The sequence below is a fragment of the Monodelphis domestica genome, chromosome 2 (assembly GCF_027887165.1).
Source record: "Monodelphis domestica isolate mMonDom1 chromosome 2, mMonDom1.pri, whole genome shotgun sequence".
In the NCBI taxonomy this organism is placed as follows: Eukaryota; Metazoa; Chordata; class Mammalia; order Didelphimorphia; family Didelphidae; genus Monodelphis; species Monodelphis domestica.
The window spans coordinates 168,525,928-168,546,373 of NC_077228.1; the positions used below are offsets into that span (position 1 = coordinate 168,525,928).

The window sequence follows — 20,446 nt, forward strand, 5'->3', positions numbered from 1 at the left end:
CTCCTGATTGGTGGAAGTTGATTATGTAATGATCTGGCATTTTAAAGAGGATCAGAGGTGGCAAGTGCTGAGACAACTGAGACCTTACTCTTCTGGCTTTCACTAGATTCTCTTTAGGAAGAGGTCCCCCAAGGGAGAAGAACCCTGGGAAGAAGTCATGCTGTAGGCAAGTCACTTAACCTCTATCTGACTCAGCTTCCTTGTTTATAAAATTGGGATAATAATAGCATCCACTTCCCAGGATTGTTATAAAGATGAGATAATATTTGTAAAGTACTTTGCAAACCTTAAAGCACTATATAAATGCTAGCTATTGTTGTTGTTACTATTATTATTATGACTTGGACTGAGTAAAACTATCAGGACCAGTCTTTTAGGTCTTAGCAGTTTAATTTCTTTCTTAATTTTGTTATAAAAATAAATGAAAAGACATTCTAATATTTTCTTGCCACACCATAATGACTAATTTTGCACACGCCCTTAGTTCTGGCTACAACAGACCTTGCTAGAAATAGTTCCCAATTGCGGAAGGCTGACAACTCTTTAATTATAGCTACCACATCCAGTAAACAGTAGTCAGGCAATGTCCTTAGGGTGACATTAGATCTTTCCTTTTCTACCCCAGTGGCAAGGCAAAAAAGCAAAGTCCCTTTCTTGTTAATAACTATCTACTCTCATTGTTTTTAATCCACTTAACCATTATTTTGTCACTGTTGGGAGGGGATGGAGGAAGGGAGATACCTGGGAACTTTCATGTTACAAACAAATACATTTAAGTTTTTAAAAATTAAGTGCCTATTATTTCTCACACACTGGGGATACAAGAATAGAAAACTGGGATGTCTAAAAAGGTTATCATGGAATGGAATGGGGTGGCATGGCATACACACAAGTAACATACAAAATGAGATGAGCAAAACAGATGTCTAGACCATGTATCTATCACTCTTTGCACCAACAGAGACAGACATGTTTCATAATATAGTCTTGGGTGCTTGAGGCTCAAAAAAGTTAAGCGATTGACTAACGTACACATAGATAGGAGACTTCAGAAATGGGATTTGAACTGAGAGCCCTTTGGTCCTTCCCCTTCCAGGTCAATTCTCTTACCAGAAGCTATCAGCACAGGAATCATCTTGTTTCTTGAGTTAGAAATGCAACAAAAATTGAAAAATACCAGCTGTTTCAGCTACACTACCAATGGAAAAAAAGCTCCTCCCAACCATGTGCTAGAACAATATAGGTCTACACATGTTCCAGTTGCCACAATTCTCTTGGAAATAGCTACTTAACCTCCTGTGTGGATGTCATCCCAATAAATGTACCTCCTCACCAAGGATCGTCTTGCTATTTGTATCAGTGATCTCACCTCCTCCAGCATCTTGGCCCATCAATGGATCTGCTCAATCTCTATCTTTAATCTCTCCTGATCTGCTTGTAAGAGGAATGATGGGTGAAGAGGTAGGTTGGTTTTGAGGTCTGAGGAAGCTAAAATGAGTGTGTGCTTATGATGGGTGGCCTTGATCTTTTTTGGAAAGTAGACAGTAATATGTGCTTAGAGAGAGGGGTTTAGGATAGAGATGAGGGCTGGAAAAGCAGGAAGAAGATTTGGAACAGTTAATATTGGGAGTGAGATCAACTACTTTCTGAATGTTTGAAGATGGAGAAATCACCTTTAGCTCTAATGATTAGAAAAGTCTTCATGAAGGAGATGGCACCTAAGGTAGACCTTAAAAGGAACAATGACTTCCAGGCAGGAAAAGGTTCTGTAAGAGTATAGGATTAGGGAATAGGCAGTGGTCTGTGTAGAGAGCTGAACAGCCATGTGTAATTATAAGTGAGTTGTAACTCAGAGAGAGAGGAACAGAGCAAGCTGAAGGGAGAACAGCATCATAATGTAATAGCAGACCTATCCCTGGTCCCTCTTCTTCTTTTCTTCCCCAAGCAGAAGAAACCATAGGCCAGGACACATGGGGAGACAGGAACTGTCTAAATACTGTCAACGTTCCCTACTTCTTCTCAGCCTCCTCTTTGTCTTCCTCCTTCTGTACTTTCTTTCTCTGATTTCTCAATACAAAACAGATAATATGTTTTGAGTTTCCCCAAAGCCATAGTTCAAGAGCCCCCATGAATGTGTTTCTTTTAACCAGATGGTACATTAGTTCAAAGAAAAATGTTTTTACTTAAACAGCATAACAAGAACAGTGATAAGATGGATTAGAGGAAGCTTTTATAGATAGTATAACATGCTTATACTGTCTCCCAGATTACCACATCCCTGAGAGAGGAGGCATACAGGAAACGTGTGGCTACAGAACGCTGTATAGGTGACTAGGACAAAAGCATGACTAGGGCCATTCATGTCTTTGATGTTGAAGTACTGTTGGTATGTTTTCGTGATGTCATTGGGATTGTAGTCTTTTTGCCCAGAGCTGGGGGCCGGTATTACTCTTTTCTCTCTCTTATGTTCTCCTTTGAATGATTCTGCTGCTCACGTCATCCCTGATGCAGGTATGTCCACTAGGCATGATTGTAGTTTCTATACTCGGTTATACTGAACTTTGGCTGCCATTCACCATCTGTCCATTAAGCAGAAGGAAATTACAGCTTGTTACCCCCAAGTACCATCTAGAAAAAAAAAAATAATAGCTAGCATTTATATAGGACCTCTTCTGTGTCAGGTATTGTGCTAAGCACTTCACAAATGTTATCTTACTTAATCCTAGAAAGTGGGTGTTGTCACAGTTGAGGAAAGAGAGAAGAGGTTGAGTGACTTGTCCAGGATCACTTAGCTAGTAAGTATTGTGTAATTAGAAATCTTATATCTTTGAACTACATTACCCAGCACCCCACTCTCCTCCTGTCATTACATACTGAGGTTGGCAGGATGTAAATTCTCCCTTTTTCTGCTTTTCTTCCTCTTGTCTTCCTGCAGCTTTGGAGGAGCAGGCTTTTTGAGCAGGTAGATTAGTTTGGATACATGGTTTTATTTTGTCAATTACTTTTTACTCCTTTACTTCTAGTGATTATAATTATTAATAAATCTCATAAAATATAATATTTGGAGTTATTGTATATTAATTTTAATTTTATATATCTGAGGCTTGAACTCAGGTCCTACTGACTCTAGGCCCAGAGCTCTATCCACTTGCCAACTCACTCCATCAGGCTTTCTCCCTCTCCCCACTTTCTACATCAGACAGTGGTTTTCCTATCAAGCTCACACTGTGGCCACATCAAACCTGTATCCTCCTTCCTGCCCCCTTCCCTACTTTACATTGCTTAGCTCAGAAGAAGGGTCTTTCTTGCAACTATTATGATCTGTTTCTTCTAGATTCTGATGACCCAACACAAATGTTTCTCCTCCAGAGAGAAGACTTGGCAGTTCCTTGGACAAAGATGAGAGCAGAACAAGCAATTTCTCTCTCTCAGAGATAATGGCCAGCTCTAGGAGAGGAGAGGGAAGGAGGAAGGGATATAATTCAGATCATATAACTTCAAGAAACTTATGTGAAAATTTATTATTACATGCAATTGATAAAAAAAATAAATAAAAATAAAAGGGAGGGATTAGAGTCAAGATGGTGGCTTAGTAGCAGCAAAACTGGAACTGCTTAGAGAATCCTCTCAAACAAACCTCAGTGATAATGGCCTGAGACAAAGAGGTGTACCTTCCCATTATGGGGAATATAATCCCTTATTGATTTGTATTGGTATTCCTAGATATTGATAAATATTGGTGGCTATTAGTTATGAATAGGGTTTTAGGTTGGGGTTGATACTGTTTTGACAGTTGGAGAAAAATGTCTGGTCAAGGCAGTTGAAGAAAAATCTACTGAAGACTGTTATACAAAAAATCCTATTTATTGTAACTATAGAGATTCAGGGAAAGGAAAAGGAAAGGTTTTATATGTGTGTGTGTGTGTGTATTTTTTTTTGCTATGCTAAAGGCTTCTAACTAAATCCCAAAAAATCCAAACTAAAACTCCACACAGAATGTCTTCTGACTAGAAAACCAGGCCTACATTTTATTCCTAATCTATCTAAAATATAAATTTCTAACTATATAATCTAATCTAATTATAAATATTCTTATATTATATCTTCAAATCAAATCAGCTTCTCAGTCTTCTTCCAGTCTCCAAGCTCCAATTTACTGATAGGATAACATACACGCCACGTCTCACTGAACTGTTGATGATAAATAAATAGATGATAAATCTATCTCAACTCATTCCTCAACAATTAACAAACCATCCCTAGTCGTACTTTCCCCATTCCACTGATTCTGAACACACACGAATGCACACACACACACACACACACACACACACACACACACACAAATTCATCACTCAAACTCCATTTTCCATGCCCCACTACCTAATCTTTTACTCTTATCTCACTTAACACAACCCTCTCCCATTAGATGGCTTAATCAGTCCCCAGCCACACTGCAGGTTAGCTCAGCCCAAAATGTATTCTAATCCACAACAGATAGCAGCCTCCTAGCTGACCTAGACCTCTCACAGCATCCCAGGGTCTCTGTATGTCACTCATAAAACAGTGAGTACCCCAAGATCCCTCATGAATTGAGACAAGATGTCTGAGGTATAAAGTGGATACTAGTTGTGCACTGGAGTCAGAAAGACTTCAGTTCAAATCCTGCCTCAGACAGTTACTAGACGTGTACCCCTGGGAAAGTTGCTTAATCACTCTTTGCCCATGCTTCCCAAGATTATAAAAAAGGGGATCATAATAGCACCTAATATCTAGGGCTGTTATAAGGATTAAAGGTGACAATATTTATAAAGCATTTAGCACAGTACCTGGAAAATAATAGGCACTTAATAAATGCCTATTTTTTTTTCTTCTTCTCTCCCTCCACTCCTTCCTTTCTTCCTTATTTCCTTTCTCCTTTTCTTCAGATAAATATCCTAAAGTTTCTTCCCAATCAATAGCCTAGAACCCCAAGACATCTCCTCCTGTTCACCTGAATTGTATTATAATAACTTCCTGAATTGTTTTCATATCATGAATTAGAGGGTTTATTTCATGCCCTGAGAACAAAAACTGCTGGTTATAATTCTGCTACTCTCTTCCCCACCCCATCAGCAAACACCAGCATCTAAGGAAGGAACAAGAATTATTCCCAGGAAATTTTGGGAATTCCCCTGCTCCATGGGAAATGAGTATATTTGTGAAAGGGGAATAAGTTACTTTGACCTTACTGGATCATAATTCACACCCTGAGACAGCAGAGGGGAGAAAATCTAGGGAAAATTCATAAAGTAAGCCAACTTCCCCTTTCCTATTCAACAGGAGGAAACATGATATTTGGGGAGTGAGGGAAGAATAAGAGAAGGACCATAGGAAGACCTAGTAAAAGTCTGCAAATTAGAGAAGGAGGAGGTGAAAGGAAACAGCTAAGACCAATGGTTTCCAAGCTTTGTGGAGATACTTTCCCTTTTCATACACATACACACATTTCATGGACACAATTATTACACAACTCTCACAATTTTCATAGAACAATTTCTACAAATAATTTTCTCAGTTCATATTTTTTCAAACAAAATTAAGAATTTATCATAATTTAATAATAATTTATAAGCAAATCAATTGTATAAATATAACTAATATAAATGTTATCAGAATCTTTTCATATTCATAACTTATTTTAAAAATAATGACAAACGGTCAGGATAGGGACTGGACCTATAGTTTTATTGGCAGCATCTCCACAATTTGTAGTCTTTGAAAGCTAGGACCTGGAGAGTTTACATGGTCAATATGAATGAAACTTGAATCCAGGTCTTCCTGACTCTATATTCAATAATACCATTACTATGATACACAGATTGGCTTTATGTCACAAAGTTTCTCAAAATGTGGCATCATTGATAACATTGCCATTTGTAATAATTTTCCAACCACAAATCAAGATGAATGTTTTATTTCTGAATAGCTACATTTAAGAGAAATGTGATACTATAATAGTAAAATTTCTACCAGATAATAGAGCATCTGCTAAACATTTGCTCTGCTAAACATTGAAAACACAAATAAGAGAAGAAAAACAGTCCTTAGTCTCAGGATATTTACTTTCTAATAAGGGCAGATAATATATAGAAGAGAGCTAAATGGGAAATGTTTGGAGGAGAGAATCAGGGTAGATACCCTGTAAGAAGTAAAGGAGTGACCACCACTGCTAACCTTGGCCTCTTTCGCAAATGGAGATTCCAAGGAGGAATACAGTTGAAAGAGGTGGCCACTGAGTGAAAAGATCTTCCATGGTTGGGAGGAGGAACCAAAATGGGGGTAGGGGAGTGGAAAGATGGAGATGGAACACGATTTGGCATAGTAGAGAAGCCCAGAAGGTCAGGAACAGAGCCAGGAGAGGATGAAGGAGTAGGATCACTATGGTCAGCTTCATTTACCTAGAGACAAAATATAATGAGATTTTCAGATTCAAACATTTGTTTCAACATGTTATCAATCAATCAGTACATTAAACCACTATTATTTTGCTAGGCCCTGAGTACAAAGTACATTTACAAAGAATGAAACAATCTACTCTTAATGAACTTACATTCTAATGGGGGAAATAACATATATACATAAAATTATATAAAGCACAAACACAATGTTAACAAACATAAATATATTCAAAGTAGTTAAGTACAAAATAGTTTAACTTCAACTTCAGCCATCCCCGGTTGTTTTTGTCTCATATTTCTCCTGTCTTTTGTGGTTAAATTCCTTGAGAAGACTGTCGAAAACAGGTGCTTCCACTTCCGTTCTTCTTCTCCCATTCTTCTGTACTCTTGGCAGTTTGACTTCCCACTTCATCATTCAATTGAAATTGCTCTCTCCAAAATCACCAGTGATCTCTTAATTGCCAAATCTAATAGTCTTTTCTCAATCTGTATCCTTTTAAAAAAAAAAAAAAAACCTCTTACCTTCTGCCTTAGTGTATATATATATATATATATATATATATATATATATATGTATATATATATATATATATATATATATATATAGTAGTCTCTCGGTGATGGAGAATGACTATTGTCTTTGTGCAGTTTCATCTACGGTGTACCCTCATGTGGCTTTGGAGTCCAAAGGCTGAGGCACAGAGTTTGTGGCACATGGGGCATGGGACGCCAGTTGTTACAGGAGGTGCGGTTATGGCCTGGTGTCGGCGTTCACACGCAGTGGCAAGACGTCGACGTCGCTCATCTTCATAGGTGGCGGCATGGTGAATGTGGGTTTGCCAGCTGCTTCTGTCAGAGGCAGCGAGTTCTAGTTGCTTTGGTGTAATGCCAGCCCACTTCCAGTTGGACTTTAGCTGATCCTTGTATCTTTTCTTTGGTCGGCCTTGTTTCCTGAGTCCAGCTGACAGTCCACCATAGAATACCTGTCTTGGTGTTGGCTGTGGGTCCATGTGGATGACGTGTCCAGACCATCGTAGCTGGGTTTTGAGGACCAGGACTTCGATGCTGGTGGAGTTGGCTCTGTCGAGGACTTCCTGGTTGGTGATTCGGTCCTGCCATCGGATCCTCATGATTGACCGAAGGGAGCGTTGGTGGAATTGCTCCAGCTGTTTCATGTGCTTCCGGTACAGTGTCCATGTCTCGCAACCATACAGGAGCGAGCTGAGGACCACTGCGTTATACACTTTGAGCTTCGTCGCAGTGCTTACACCTCTGTGTTGGAGGACTTTGTAGTGCAGCCGCCCAAGTGCCTGGCTGGCCTTTTGGATCCTGGCATTGATCTCGTGGTCTAGGGACCCATCGTTGGTGATGGTGCTGCCCAGGTACTTGAAAGTGCTGACATTAGAAAGCTGCGTGCTGTCGATTGTAATGCACGGCTGGTTAGTTGGCCTCCCTGGTGCAGGTTGGAACAGCACCTCTGTTTTGCTGAGGCTAATGGTCAAGCCAAACAGTTTTGTTGCGGTAGAGAACCTGTCCACAATGGTTTGGAGATGATTTTCTTGGTGGGCCATGAGAGCACAGTCATCTGCAAAGAGAGCTTCCAGGATGAGTCTCTCTGTTGTCTTTGTCTTTGCAGTCAGGCGGCGAAGGTCAAATAGTGAGCCATCCAGTCGGTATTTGATGTAGACGCCCAGGTCTAGATCCATCACAGCATGTCATAATACTTGGGTGAAAAATAGGTTGAATAGTACTGGAGCGAGGACACAGCCTTGTTTCATGCCATTGGAGATGTTGAAGCGATCAGAAGTCTCTCCACCAGATAGGACTTCCCCTGTCATGTCGACATAAAAGAGCTGGATCAGTTTGACAAATTTTGCTAGGCAACCAAGCTTGCTAAGGATCACCCACAATGAGTCCCTGTTCACTGTGTCGAACGCCTTTGTCAGGTCTATGAAGATAATGTAGAGACTCAGGTTCTGCTCAAGGCATTTTTCCTGCATTTGCCTCACCGTGAAGACCATGTGGATGGTGCTGCGATCTGGTCGGAAGCCATATTGTGATTCAGGCAGGTTCTGCTCTGAAACAGATGATAGGAGTCTGTTGAGTAAAACACGGGCGAGGATCTTTCTGGCAGTGGAGAGTAGTGAGATGCCTCTGTAGTTATCACAGGCTGCTCGTGAGCCTTTGTTCTTGTATAGGGCTATGATGGAGGCATCTCTGAGTTCTGGGGGCATGTCTTCCTCTTCCCATATGCTGGTCAGCACTATGTGGAATGCCTGAAGCGCCTTTCCATTTAAGGCCTTGTACACCTCGGTTGGGATCCCATCTTTACCGGGTGCCTTGCCTGCACTCATTTGTTTAATGGCTTTTTGGACTTCCTCTATTGAAGGAGGGACATCAAGTTGTTCAATGGAGTGGTTTTGGGGGATCTGGTCAAGGGCGCTTTGGTCGACTGAAGAGGGTCGGTTGAGAAGCTGAGTGAAGTGTTCTTTCCACCTGTTGCTGATGCCTTTTTTATCTTTTATGAGCGTGTCACTGTCAGAGGATAGCAAGGGAGTGGTGGTGGGTTTTGATGGTCCATAGACAGTCTTGAGGGCACTGAAAAATTGTTTGTAGTTTTTCATATCAGTAAACCGCTGGATTTCTTCTGCCTTTTTTTCCCACCATCGGTCTTACATCTTCCTGATCTCACGCTGCGCCGTGGCTTGGAGAGACTTGAATCTGTCCTTTTTAGGAGCAGAGTTTGGGTTATTTTGCCACTCCATAAAGGCTTTGTTCTTCTTGCTCAATAGGTCTTCAATAGCAGTGTTGTTCTCGTCGAACCCGTCCTAGTGGTTGCGTTGTTTTGGGCCTAGGACTGCCTTTGATGTTTCCTTCACTGCGTCTCTGAACTGGTTCCATTTCTCAGTTGAGCTTCCAGTGAGTGGTCCCTTGGCAGACAGCTTGTTGTCCAGGCAGGACTGGAATGTTTGCAAATAAGATGGATCTCTAAGACGACTCACGTTGTAAAATGTGCGAACTGTCTAGGCGCGTTTTGGATGGCGAGGCACAATGCGCATTTGAAGAGTCACTCTAACCAATCGGTGGTCTGTCCAGCATTCAGCTCCTCTCATGGCTCTGGTGATCTGTACATCCTGGATGTCTCGCTGGCGTACAATGATGTAGTCAATGAGATGCCACTGCTTTGATCTTGGGTGCATCCACGTTGTTTTATATTTGTTCGCCATTCTGAACACAGTGTTCATGATGGTGAGTTCGAACTCTGAGCATTTGCTGAGTAGCAGTAGGCCGTTGTTGTTCATTTTGCCCATGCTGTGTTTGCCGAGCACTCCTTTCCATCTTTCATGGTCCTGGCCAACACGGGCGTTAAAGTTTCCCAGTAGTATCAGTTTGTCATTGGTAGACACTGAGTGCAGGACGGCACTCAGGTCAGAGTAGAACTGCTCAATGGTCTCCTCTGTGCTGGTCAGTGTTGGGGCATATGCGCTGATGATTGTGGCATACCGGTCTTTGCTGAGAGGCAAATGGATCTTCATGAGCCTCTCGCTGATGCCCACAGGCAAGTCTGGCAGCTGTTTGAGCAAACTGGTCTTGATGGCCAGGCCAACACCGTGAATTCTGTCTTCATTTGTGGCTCTACCTTTCCAGAAGAAGGTGTATCCAGTGGTGGGTTTGCTGAGTGATCCCTCTTCTGGTAAGCATGTTTCGCTTAAGGCTGAGATGTCGATGTTATATCGCGCCAGTTCTTTACCGATTAGAGCTGTTCTTCTCTCAGGTCTTGGGGTATTCTCTCTGTCAAGTAATGTCCTGATGTTCCATGCTCCTAGTAGAAGTTTCTTTGTATTTTTTCTTTGATTTCGACCTCTTAAAGGGATGACCCACCAGCCGCGGTGTGCTGACCGGGTGTTTGCATGGCAGGCAATGTTTGGGACACCTTTTCTAGTCCCTTCCCTTGATTAGGGTGAGCAGTGCTGTCCTAGAGAGGGCTGCTCAGTCGCCCAGGATGCTGCTGAACATCTCTGCTGCCCCAGGTACAGGGCCGAATGACCACTGGTCCGTGGGCCGCCTACATGCAGGATCATGACTACAACTGCCAGTGGTCACCTCCACCTGTTGCGTCGCCACTCCCCCATCGCCGCAGGTCTTGAAGAGGGTGGACGGAGTTAGGATAGATGAGTGCACAAAGATACTTGTGCGTGAAAGAGATTTAAGTGGAAAAGTCGTTGCACAGAGACAGTCCCACTCTCTCAGCGTTGGAAGCCTGGGTCCAGTGGCACGAAAAGTCGTTACACCTGGAGACTTCCTCAGCTGCATTGGATGGCCGTGTTGTCCTTTGTGCTCCAACATGCCCTAAGCATTCCACAGTGCTTCGCTGCATCACCCTCTCAGCCATTCAACCTTCTTATTGGTTTCTTCCGTCTGTTCAGCCGAAGCAGTCTTCATATGCTGGGTGAGCAAAGCCCTGGTTCACCAGAGGTCAACGACGACCCGATGGCTACCCTCACAAGGTTTAGCCGGCCTGTCGAAGCCGTTGCCCAGGGTGTGGCTGCTGCCGCATGCTAGCAGCTACTGGGAGCCACAAGTGAGAGCTGGGTGTCAGGTGGGGGTCAGAGGCTGGAGAGCTGCCCTAGGAGGGCACGACAAGCCCTCCACACCAGAGATACTACCCCTCCCTGAGCACCCCATACACCCCTCTGCCTTAGTATAATTTCTAAAACAGACCAAAAAAAAAAAAGAGCCAGACTCACAACTTGGAAATGTCTGAGACCAGACTTGAACCCAGGTCCTCCTGACTCTAGAACTAGCACCTTAGCCACTATGCTACCTCACTGTCACTCTACTCCTATTCTTCTTGACCACTCAGAACCCTCCAATATTATCAATCATTTTCCTGTCCTTGATTTTATTTTTTTCTCTGTTTTCTTAGCATTGCTCTCTCCTGGTCCTCCTACATAGCTGATCAATCCTTCATATCCTTAGTTAAATCTTCATCCAGGTTACTACCACTGAGCACAGGGTTCTCCAAGACCCTTCTCTTCTTCCTCTATACACTTCATTTGGTGATCATCTGTTCCTATGTGTTCTATTATCATCTTGTGCTTACTTATGGGTAGCTAGAGGTACAGTGGATAGAGTGGCAGACCTGAAGTTAGAAAGTTTCAGCTTCCTCAATTCAAATCTGGCCTCAGACACTTAATGCCTCTGTGACCCTAAGCAAGTCACTTAACCCCATTTGCTTCAGATTCCTCATTTGTAAAATGAATGAAAAGGAAATGGTGAACCTCTCCATTATCTTTGCCAAGAAAACTCCAGAAAAGGTTAGGAAGAATCAGACATGACTGAAAAATGACCAATGCTCACTTCTTCATACTTCCCTCTCAGCTCACTGTCCTGTTTGCTCTTACTCCACAAATGTTGATTTGTCCCATAAAGATCCCCTCCCCACCTGCTTTCCACTTTCCCTTTATCTGTTATATTCCACCAGTGGAAGATAAGTTCCTGGATGAAAGGGATTATCTTACTTCCTTGTATTTATATACCCAGCACTTTTGTATTAACAGTGCCTGTCATAAAAGAACTTATTAAATATTTTCTCTTATCTACTCTAATTAATCCAGATAATTCTCAAATCTATTTATCCACCCCCAACCTCTCTTTTGAACTCCAGCCTCACTTCTCTCTGCCTATAGACCATCACAAACTGAATGACTTATAGATATCTTAAATTCAAGTTATCCAAACCTGAAATCTTATTTCCACTCCAACCCCTCCAGAGCTTCTAGCCTGTTTTTGTTTTGTTTTGTTTTGTTTTTTTGTCAAGAGTACCTTCATCAGGGGGCAGCTGGGTGGCTCAGTAGATTGAGAACCAGGTTTAGAGACAGGAGGTCCTGGGTTCAAATCTGACCTTAGATACTTCCCAGTTGTATGACCCTGGGCAAGTCCCTTAACCCCCATTGCCTAGCCCTTACCATTCTTCTGCCTTAGAATGAATACACAATATTGATTCTAAGATGGAACGTAAGGGTTAAAAAAAAAAAGAGTCCTTTCATCCTCCCAGGTACCCAGACTCACAACCTTGGTGTCACTCTTGTCTCCTCAATTTCTCTCACCACCACCACCATCCAATATTTGCCAAGTTCTATCAATTCTACCATCACATCTCTCATATGTGCCCCCTACTCTCCTCAGACACAGTCATCTACCTGAGGCAGGCCATCATCACTCCATTCCTGAGACTATACAAATAGCTTGCTCTTTGGACTCCCTGACACATCTTTCCCTACTCTAGTCCAACTTCCAGTTACCTCCTGTCAGCCTCTACCTTCCTCTGTGTCTGACCCCACAAAAGTGGAGTCTATTTGGCTTTTAAAGTCTTTCACAACCTGGCCCCTTCCTTACTCTCCAGTTTTGTTACATTTGACTCCCTTCACATTCTCTGTGATCCAATTACATTTCGGTACATGTGTATGTAACTCTTGGCTCAAAGGACCAATTGCAAAGGACTCTCTCCTCATTGGTGAAGATTGATTACTGAATGTCCCCTGCCTTTGTGAAGGTGGAATTGGTGTGAGTGGGAGAGAAGAGAACTTTGGGTTCTTCTGGCTTCCAGATAGAGAGAAAAGATAGGCAATTCCAACCTCTCATCAGGTTCTGAAGATCCTAGAAAGAAACTGACATGTAAAGAATCTGACAGTTGCTGTCATGGTTCCTGTTCTCCACTTACTACACTAGAGCCTGGGGATTTCCCCTTGGTTGAGGTCAGAGAGCCCCTCTTGGTTGTGCTGAATTATCTTGCTCTCAATGGAGAGTTCATTCATTCTGTGTTGTCTGGTATATATCCTCCTATACTATGTATGTCCTCCTTTCTCTGATTTCTATTTGGTTCTCAACTTGGAATGAGGGGTTTATTTATTGTTTGTTCATTGAGGAGCTTGGATGTGGTGGCAAGAGGGTCAAGTCTTAGATACAGAGTTGAGGTACTCCTCCATTAAGGAATAGCAATTGGGAATTTATATCAAACCTAAAAACTGTTTTCTATAAACTGGTAAAGTTTAACAGAATTGATTGATAAATAGAATTCTAGTGTAGTACTCCTATCTCTGAGGAAAACAGGGTGACCATTTTCTAGCCCCAATCTTCTTCTCTCTTCCTCTTCCTCTCCTGGCAGGAATCATCTCTTAGAGATGCAGGAGGGGAAGAGACAATAACAATGTCTATTCTCAACCCCCTGCAAGCCCCTCTAGATAGACCCAGATGGACATATATGAGCAAAAGCAACACACACACACACACACACACACACACACACCTTATTGGGCATGAAATCTGGCTCACATCGAAGAGGTAGGTTTATGGAAATAGGATATGAATTCAAATGGATTCTGTACTCTATAGGATAGTTACAAAATGGCTCATTCTATACCCCCAATTAGAGCACAAAATTCTCTAACAATGAACTGGGGGCAGAGCCGCTAGCTCGATGCTAAGAAAGATTCCTCTCTCCAAATGGCTCGTATTGCACCTTCATACCACAAACAAAAGGACACCCAGGAGTATAAAGATAGGGTCAACCACAGATGCTTATAAGAAATCATCTTAAATCTGCCTAATGTATTTCTTAGGATCAATTCTAAGATAGAAAGAAGAGCAACAAGGTCTGTAATCAGAGTTAAGTGACTTATCTAGGGACACCAACTAGAAAGTGTCTAATGTGAAGACAGGTTTCCCAACTCCAAGTGTAGCATGTTATCCACTAGCTGTCTTTTGCAATTGCATTTAACAAAATAATTTTAAGAAAAACATAAAAAGAAATTCTATGGAATTTTCTGCTTGGCCAGGCAAGAGGAAACCACAACATCACTCAGACTAAGGAGAAGATTGATTACACACAGTCCCAGACAGGATCATTCCTCAAGTCTGTGACCCAAAGCCAGAGGCTCTGGCTATTTTATACACATACATAATCAGGGGTTTCTATGAAACATAATGCATACACAATCAGGGGTTTCTACAAGTATCCATGGGTTACAAACACAAACACAATGGATTACATGATTGGGCAAGTACAGGCATCAGGGGCTGTGGGTCAGTCAGACAGGAAATGTCTACACTTGTATCCAGGGGGAATCTGAGGATTCTTTCATTACAGAAATTCAACTAGAACAAGGTAAGGCACATTTTTTGTTCCTCTCTTACCTATCTTGTTTCTCTCTGTGTTCCTGCTTTTGGAGCAAGCACCTCAATAAAGCACACCCAGTCACATATACCTCCTACCTTAACTATTTAGATGATGGTCACTTCTCCTGTCCTAATGAAAACAATTATAGATGACAGGTTATAGCTGCCACCTAGTTCACACCACCATGTGGGACAATCACTATTTCTCCTTTTATCCCTCTTCATTCTCTTCAAGAGGACTCCCCAAACTCCCAGTATAATCAGGCATGAAAAACTCCATGCCCTCCCCCCCCTTCAAGAGTACATCTTGAGTTGGTTTCTTCTCTTCCAAACTAAGAGGATCTTCAAATCAGAAAGATGTTTTGTGGTCAAGCCACATGTCAATGACAAGATCTTAGGGAGACAGAGAGGTAGGGAAGAAGCTTTCAAATACATTGACATGTTGGAAGAAAGGTTATAGGCTTGCATTTTGGGGACCCTGAGCTCCCATTTTATATCCTATTCTAGCTTAAACCCTCAGAATCTCCCCAACTATATCCCCATTACCTGAGCATGATCTGAGGATTATGGATCTCACTGTAAATGGTGGTGAGGTGCTTCCCCTCCTGCAGATGCTGCTCACTAGCCTCTTGGCACTAGAAGATAACAGAGATAGTAGGACTTAGGTGGGGGAGGGTAGAAATGGAGATTTAGGGAGAGGCACAGAGCCAAGTCTCTAGCAGGTACTAGAGAAACACACAGCACCTAGGATGGTGCCAACAATATCAGAGATCATAAGATGGTAACAGAATTTGATTGACTTTGGAAGAAATCTGGGTCTAAAGAGCAGTGACTTGCTCCAAAATCACACAGCTAGGAATGAACTGTTTTTCTGGGCTCCCATTACAGCATCCTGACATCTTTTGTATCAGTAAATAGAAAAGGGCAACAGGGACAGGAGGTGTGGTACCTGTAGGAGCAAAGAACTAAAGGATGAGAGGACTACAGAGAGCCCTGAGAGGTTCCCAACTCCCAATCACCTGGTTCTGGTCCTCAGGTCTACTTGGTCTGAGCATTGCATATAGGATGTTCATATCACTATTTCTCTGATTCTCTGGAGAATCCATAACTGAGTGAATGAATGAAGAACACAGAGGTTTAATCCTCCCCACATCATACAAGGTAATATCCCAATTCTCTCTCCCCATCCAGTAGAGACCTAGAACTTTTTCTAGCTACCTGACAGGCACTCCCACCCACCCCCATATTAGAGGAAATGCACACCCACCACCCTTTATTAGGAACTACCCCTGTCCAAAACTAGCAAGGGATGGGGCCATACTTAAGAGGAGAAAGGAGAAGATCCTCAACTTCAACCAATACCTTCTTTCTTCTTTTCTTTTCTTCTGCAGATCCACAATCCGATCCCCAGGATCCCCAGCAATATGACCAGAAGGAAACTTCCAATGAACCATGGTGACTTTGGGGTTTGGGGATCTGACATGACCCAGTCATAGAGAAGAGGAGAGGTAAGAACATGAAGGAAATAACAGATTTCAATTTAAGGGGAAAGAGATAGAGACAATATACAGAATGGTGGTAAGAGGCCACCTGAGTGGGGGAGGGGCAGGAAAGACATGGATTGGACCTAATTTATTTTAGTTCAACAAAAATTAAGTATCTGGGTGCCTGAAGGAATAATGATACCATCAATAGAAATGCCAAATTAGAGGCAGGATTAATGGAGAAGGTAAATGGCCCTCCCGCTGCCTCTTTCCCCAAGGTTCCCCCAACTTCTATAGTTATAATTCCTTCTCCCCTTGATTTCTTCCATAAAACCCCACCACCACCACCATAGAAGGCCACACTCACTTGAAGACTTCTCAGCACAGGCATCACTCAGTTTTAATGTCGAGTTTTGTTGCTCTGCGGGGTTCTTAGCCAAGCAAGTGACAGATGAATTGTGGAGGTTCGGTGGTAGGGACAGATTCAGTATCCTAGAATTGGAGGGCAGCCCTAAGCTCTCCTCCTGCCTCTTGGGGATATCTCCACTTCCCCAGGTTACAGTTGTATCATTTGAGATCTTCAGGATCTGGCACTCCAAGGTGAGGTTGCATCCATCTGATGTCTGGGACTTTGAGATTATCTTGATCTTGGGGAGGATGGGTTCTGAGAATGAAGAGTAATATGGCACTGGCCAAACTTGGACAACCACGAGCTCATCACTTGAAATCTCACCATTATGAAGACTGATTCACCTTTAATATTCAGCCTGCTCAGTTGTCTCTCTCCTATGATTGTAAGGTAGAGCAGAAACTCATCCCAAAACTTCCCTTTACAAAGGTGCAGAATATTTCACCTAACAATTTCCCATCATTTCCTCTGTTTCGTTGTAACTCCATACACATATGCCCCTAGGTGGATATTCCCCTAGCATACCTCCATTACCAACCATGCCTTTCAGCATCTTTTCATGTACTGTCTTCCCTCATTCCATTATGAACTCTTTTAGGGCTGGAGTTGATTTTTTTTTTTTGGTGGAATTTAATCCCAGGTATCTCAGTCTCTGCCTCCTCTTTATGTACTATAGAAGGTATCACGGAAACCACACACACACACAAAAAATTATATATACATATATATATATTACATCTTGTGTTTCTATTTTTCAGTTCCTCTGGCAGTGAACATTCACAAGTGGTTCCTCACATATTAATTTTGTAGCTATATTTAATGTTTCTCTTGGATCTACTCATTTCACTCTTCATATCATGTAGGTCTTTCCAAGTTTTTAAAATTAACTTTCTCATAATTTCTTATGGTGCAGAGCATTCCATCACAATTATATATCATAATTCATTTAGCCATTACCAAATTGATGGTCATCCTATCAATTTCCAGTTCTTTGTCACCAAAAAGAGAGTTGCTATAATTATTTTAGAACGTAAAAACTCTTTCCCTTTTTCCCTGATCTCCTTGGGAATGGCTAAACAAATTGTGTTATATATAGATTGTGTATTTCATGTTTTCTTAGTTCATTCTCTGGAGGTGGACATTCATAAACTATTTTGTAACTCTCTGGGTATAATTTCAAATTACTCTTCAAAGTGGTTACATCAGTTCATAGTTCCGCTAATAGTGTGTTAGTGTCCTCATTTTTCCACATCCCCTCCAACATTTGTCATTTTGCCCTTTTGATATTTTAGTCAATCTGATAGGTATGAGATGATAGCTCAGAAATGTTTTGTTTTATATTTGTCTAATCAGTAGGAATTTAGAGTATTTTTCTATATACTTAAATATAGCTTTAATTTCTTCATCTAAAAACTGTCTGTTCATATCTTTTACCCATTTATCGACTGGGAAGGTGATTCTTGTTCTGATGAATAGAGGTCTCTATTTTTGATATGAGACCTCTATTAAAAAAAAATAAAAATTTTCTCCAAATTTTCTGCTTTCCTTATAATCTTGGCAACATTTGTGTTATTTATGCAAAACCTTTTTAATTTAACATAATCAAAATTATCCATTTCTGCCTCACAATTCTGTCTAATTTATTTATAAATTCCTCTACTATCTATAAACCTGACAGATGTATTCTTTTAATTTGCTTATGATATCTCCTTTTACGTCTAGGTCACATACTCATTTTGATCTTATCTTAGTGAATATGGTATAAAATGTTGATCTATATCTAGTTTCTGACAAACTACTTTCCAATTGTGTAGGAAATTTTTATCAAATAGTGAGTTCTTATCCCCAAAATGAGATCTATACTTTTGCTAAATGCAAGGTTACTATAATCTTTTGCTACTGTTTGTAATATTTATGTTCTGTTCTACTGATGCATTTTTCTATTCATTAGTCAGTACCAGATAGTTTGATTATTATTGCTTTATAATACATTTTAAAATCTAGTGCTGCTATACCTACATTTGATATTCTTGACCTTTTGTTCTTTCAAATGAATTTTGCTATTATTTTTCTAATAAATAAATAAGTTTTTTGTAATTTGATGGCATTGAATAAATACATGAGTTTAGGTAGGATTGTCATTTTAATTATATTGGCTCTGCCCACCGATGAACAAGTAATATTTCTCAAATTATTTAAATCTTACTTTATTTATTAGAAAATATTTTATAATTATATTCATGTAGTTCCTGAATTCATTTTGGCAGGAATGCATCCAGATATTTTATTCTATCTATGGTCATTTTAAATGGATTATCTTTCTTTTTCTTCTTGCAAGACTTTTTTAGTGATATATAAAAATGTAGGTGATTTATGTAGATTTATTTTATATCTTGCTACTTTACTAAAATTATTAGTAGTTTCAAACTTTTTAGTTGAATCTCTAGGATTTTCCACATATATACTATAGCATCATATCATCTCCAAAAAGAGATAGTTTTATTACCTCTTTTACCTTTTTGAATTTTTTCCTTCTCTTTACTATTGCTCCCATTTTAATACTATATTAAGTAATATTAATTATAATGAGCATCCTTGTTTCACTCCTGATCTTTTTGGAAAGACTTCTATCTCTCCCCTAACTTAGCATCTAAGCTTGGGTAATAGTAAACACACATATTTTCCTCTCTCCTCGAATTGCCTGCCAGAGTCTAACCAAGCTGCTCTCTGAGAAAAGTTGAGGAAAGAAAGGAAGAAAAGAGAGTCACTAGCTTAGAAATAGGCACAATACTGGATGAGAAGTGAGAATAAGACCTCCAAGGCAAAGGAAAGTTAACCAATTAGTAATAGGACATCTACAAATGTTTCATAAAGGTATTTATGTATTGTGCTTTTCAAGATAGACATTGCATAGAGAGGAGGGAAAGAGTTCAAGCTATATAAACAGAATTCTCCATTCCTGACCCACTTGGGAGAATTCACTCCCTAACTCTACAAAGAACTTCTTTAGGCTAATGGTAGGATGCTACTTTGCTTCACTATATTGGTTTATCACATTTGGGCTCCACCTTCCTGTTAGCACTGGCTCCAGGTCCTGGTCAGACCCATGTCCTTACAATGGACAACTCACTTAAACTCTACAGGTGTCAGTTTCAACATCTATAAAACTGAAATAATTTCCTGCCTTTTCTCCTTCACCTGAACAGAGGAAACAAAAGGAGAGACTCTTTGGCCATTTAGCCTGGGTCATGTGAATTCTCTCCCTCTAAGGCTTTGTGCATGCGAAAAATAAATGGAAGACAGGTAGTTAAGTATCTCAGTGTATATAGAACCAGGCCTGAAGATGGGAGGTCCTGGTTTCAAATTTGGTTTCAGACACCTCCTAACTGTGTGACTCTAGTCACATCACCCCAGATGCCTAGTCCTTACTGCTCTTCTGCCTTGGAACCAATATTTAGTATCTATTCTAAGACAGAAGTTAAGGGTTGTTTGTTTATTTGTTTTTAAAGAAAAAAGAAAGTAAATATAAGGATTTGTTTCAGGGTGTCCCATTATGATTGTAATGATCTGGGAACAAAGCAAAGAGAAACAGAAAGAGCCTTTCTGCCCTTCTAAGAGTGCATTATTGAGACAACTGGCTTCTGGGTGCATTTCCCTGATGTATCTATGTTCCCTGTGTTGTTTTTATCTAGAAAAGCCTTTGTGTGATGGGCTCTTCGGTGTAGTTAATACCAAAAAACTGGGCAATGATGACTCTACAAACCAAAATCATCATCATAACAATACCTTCTAAGCCCTTCACAGGTCCTGGTTATGAATGTGCCAAGGCTTACATAATAATATTAATAATAATAATAATAACATAAAGTGCTTTTAGGTTTGTAAGTCATTTTATATGTTATCCCATTTTATAGATGAGGAAACTAAGTCAGACA

At 40.8% G+C, this 20,446-nt stretch overlaps 1 protein-coding gene across 1 annotated transcript in view; it reads right to left on the reverse strand.

Moving 5' to 3' along the window:
- Positions 1–5,706: 5,706 nt before the first annotated feature.
- The window catches only part of LOC103101312 (CD48 antigen-like), a 37,416-nt gene continuing 22,676 nt past the window's right edge, over positions 5,707–20,446 (reverse strand). The window contains exons 3-7 of the mRNA XM_056816205.1: positions 16,470–16,766; positions 15,981–16,094; positions 15,638–15,726; positions 15,165–15,253; positions 5,707–6,440 (exon numbers count right to left, since the gene is read on the reverse strand). Coding sequence (XP_056672183.1) covers positions 6,437–6,440; positions 15,165–15,253; positions 15,638–15,726; positions 15,981–16,094; positions 16,470–16,766 — 593 coding nt within the window. The 3' untranslated portion in view covers positions 5,707–6,436. The remainder of the gene's footprint in view (positions 6,441–15,164; positions 15,254–15,637; positions 15,727–15,980; positions 16,095–16,469; positions 16,767–20,446) is intronic.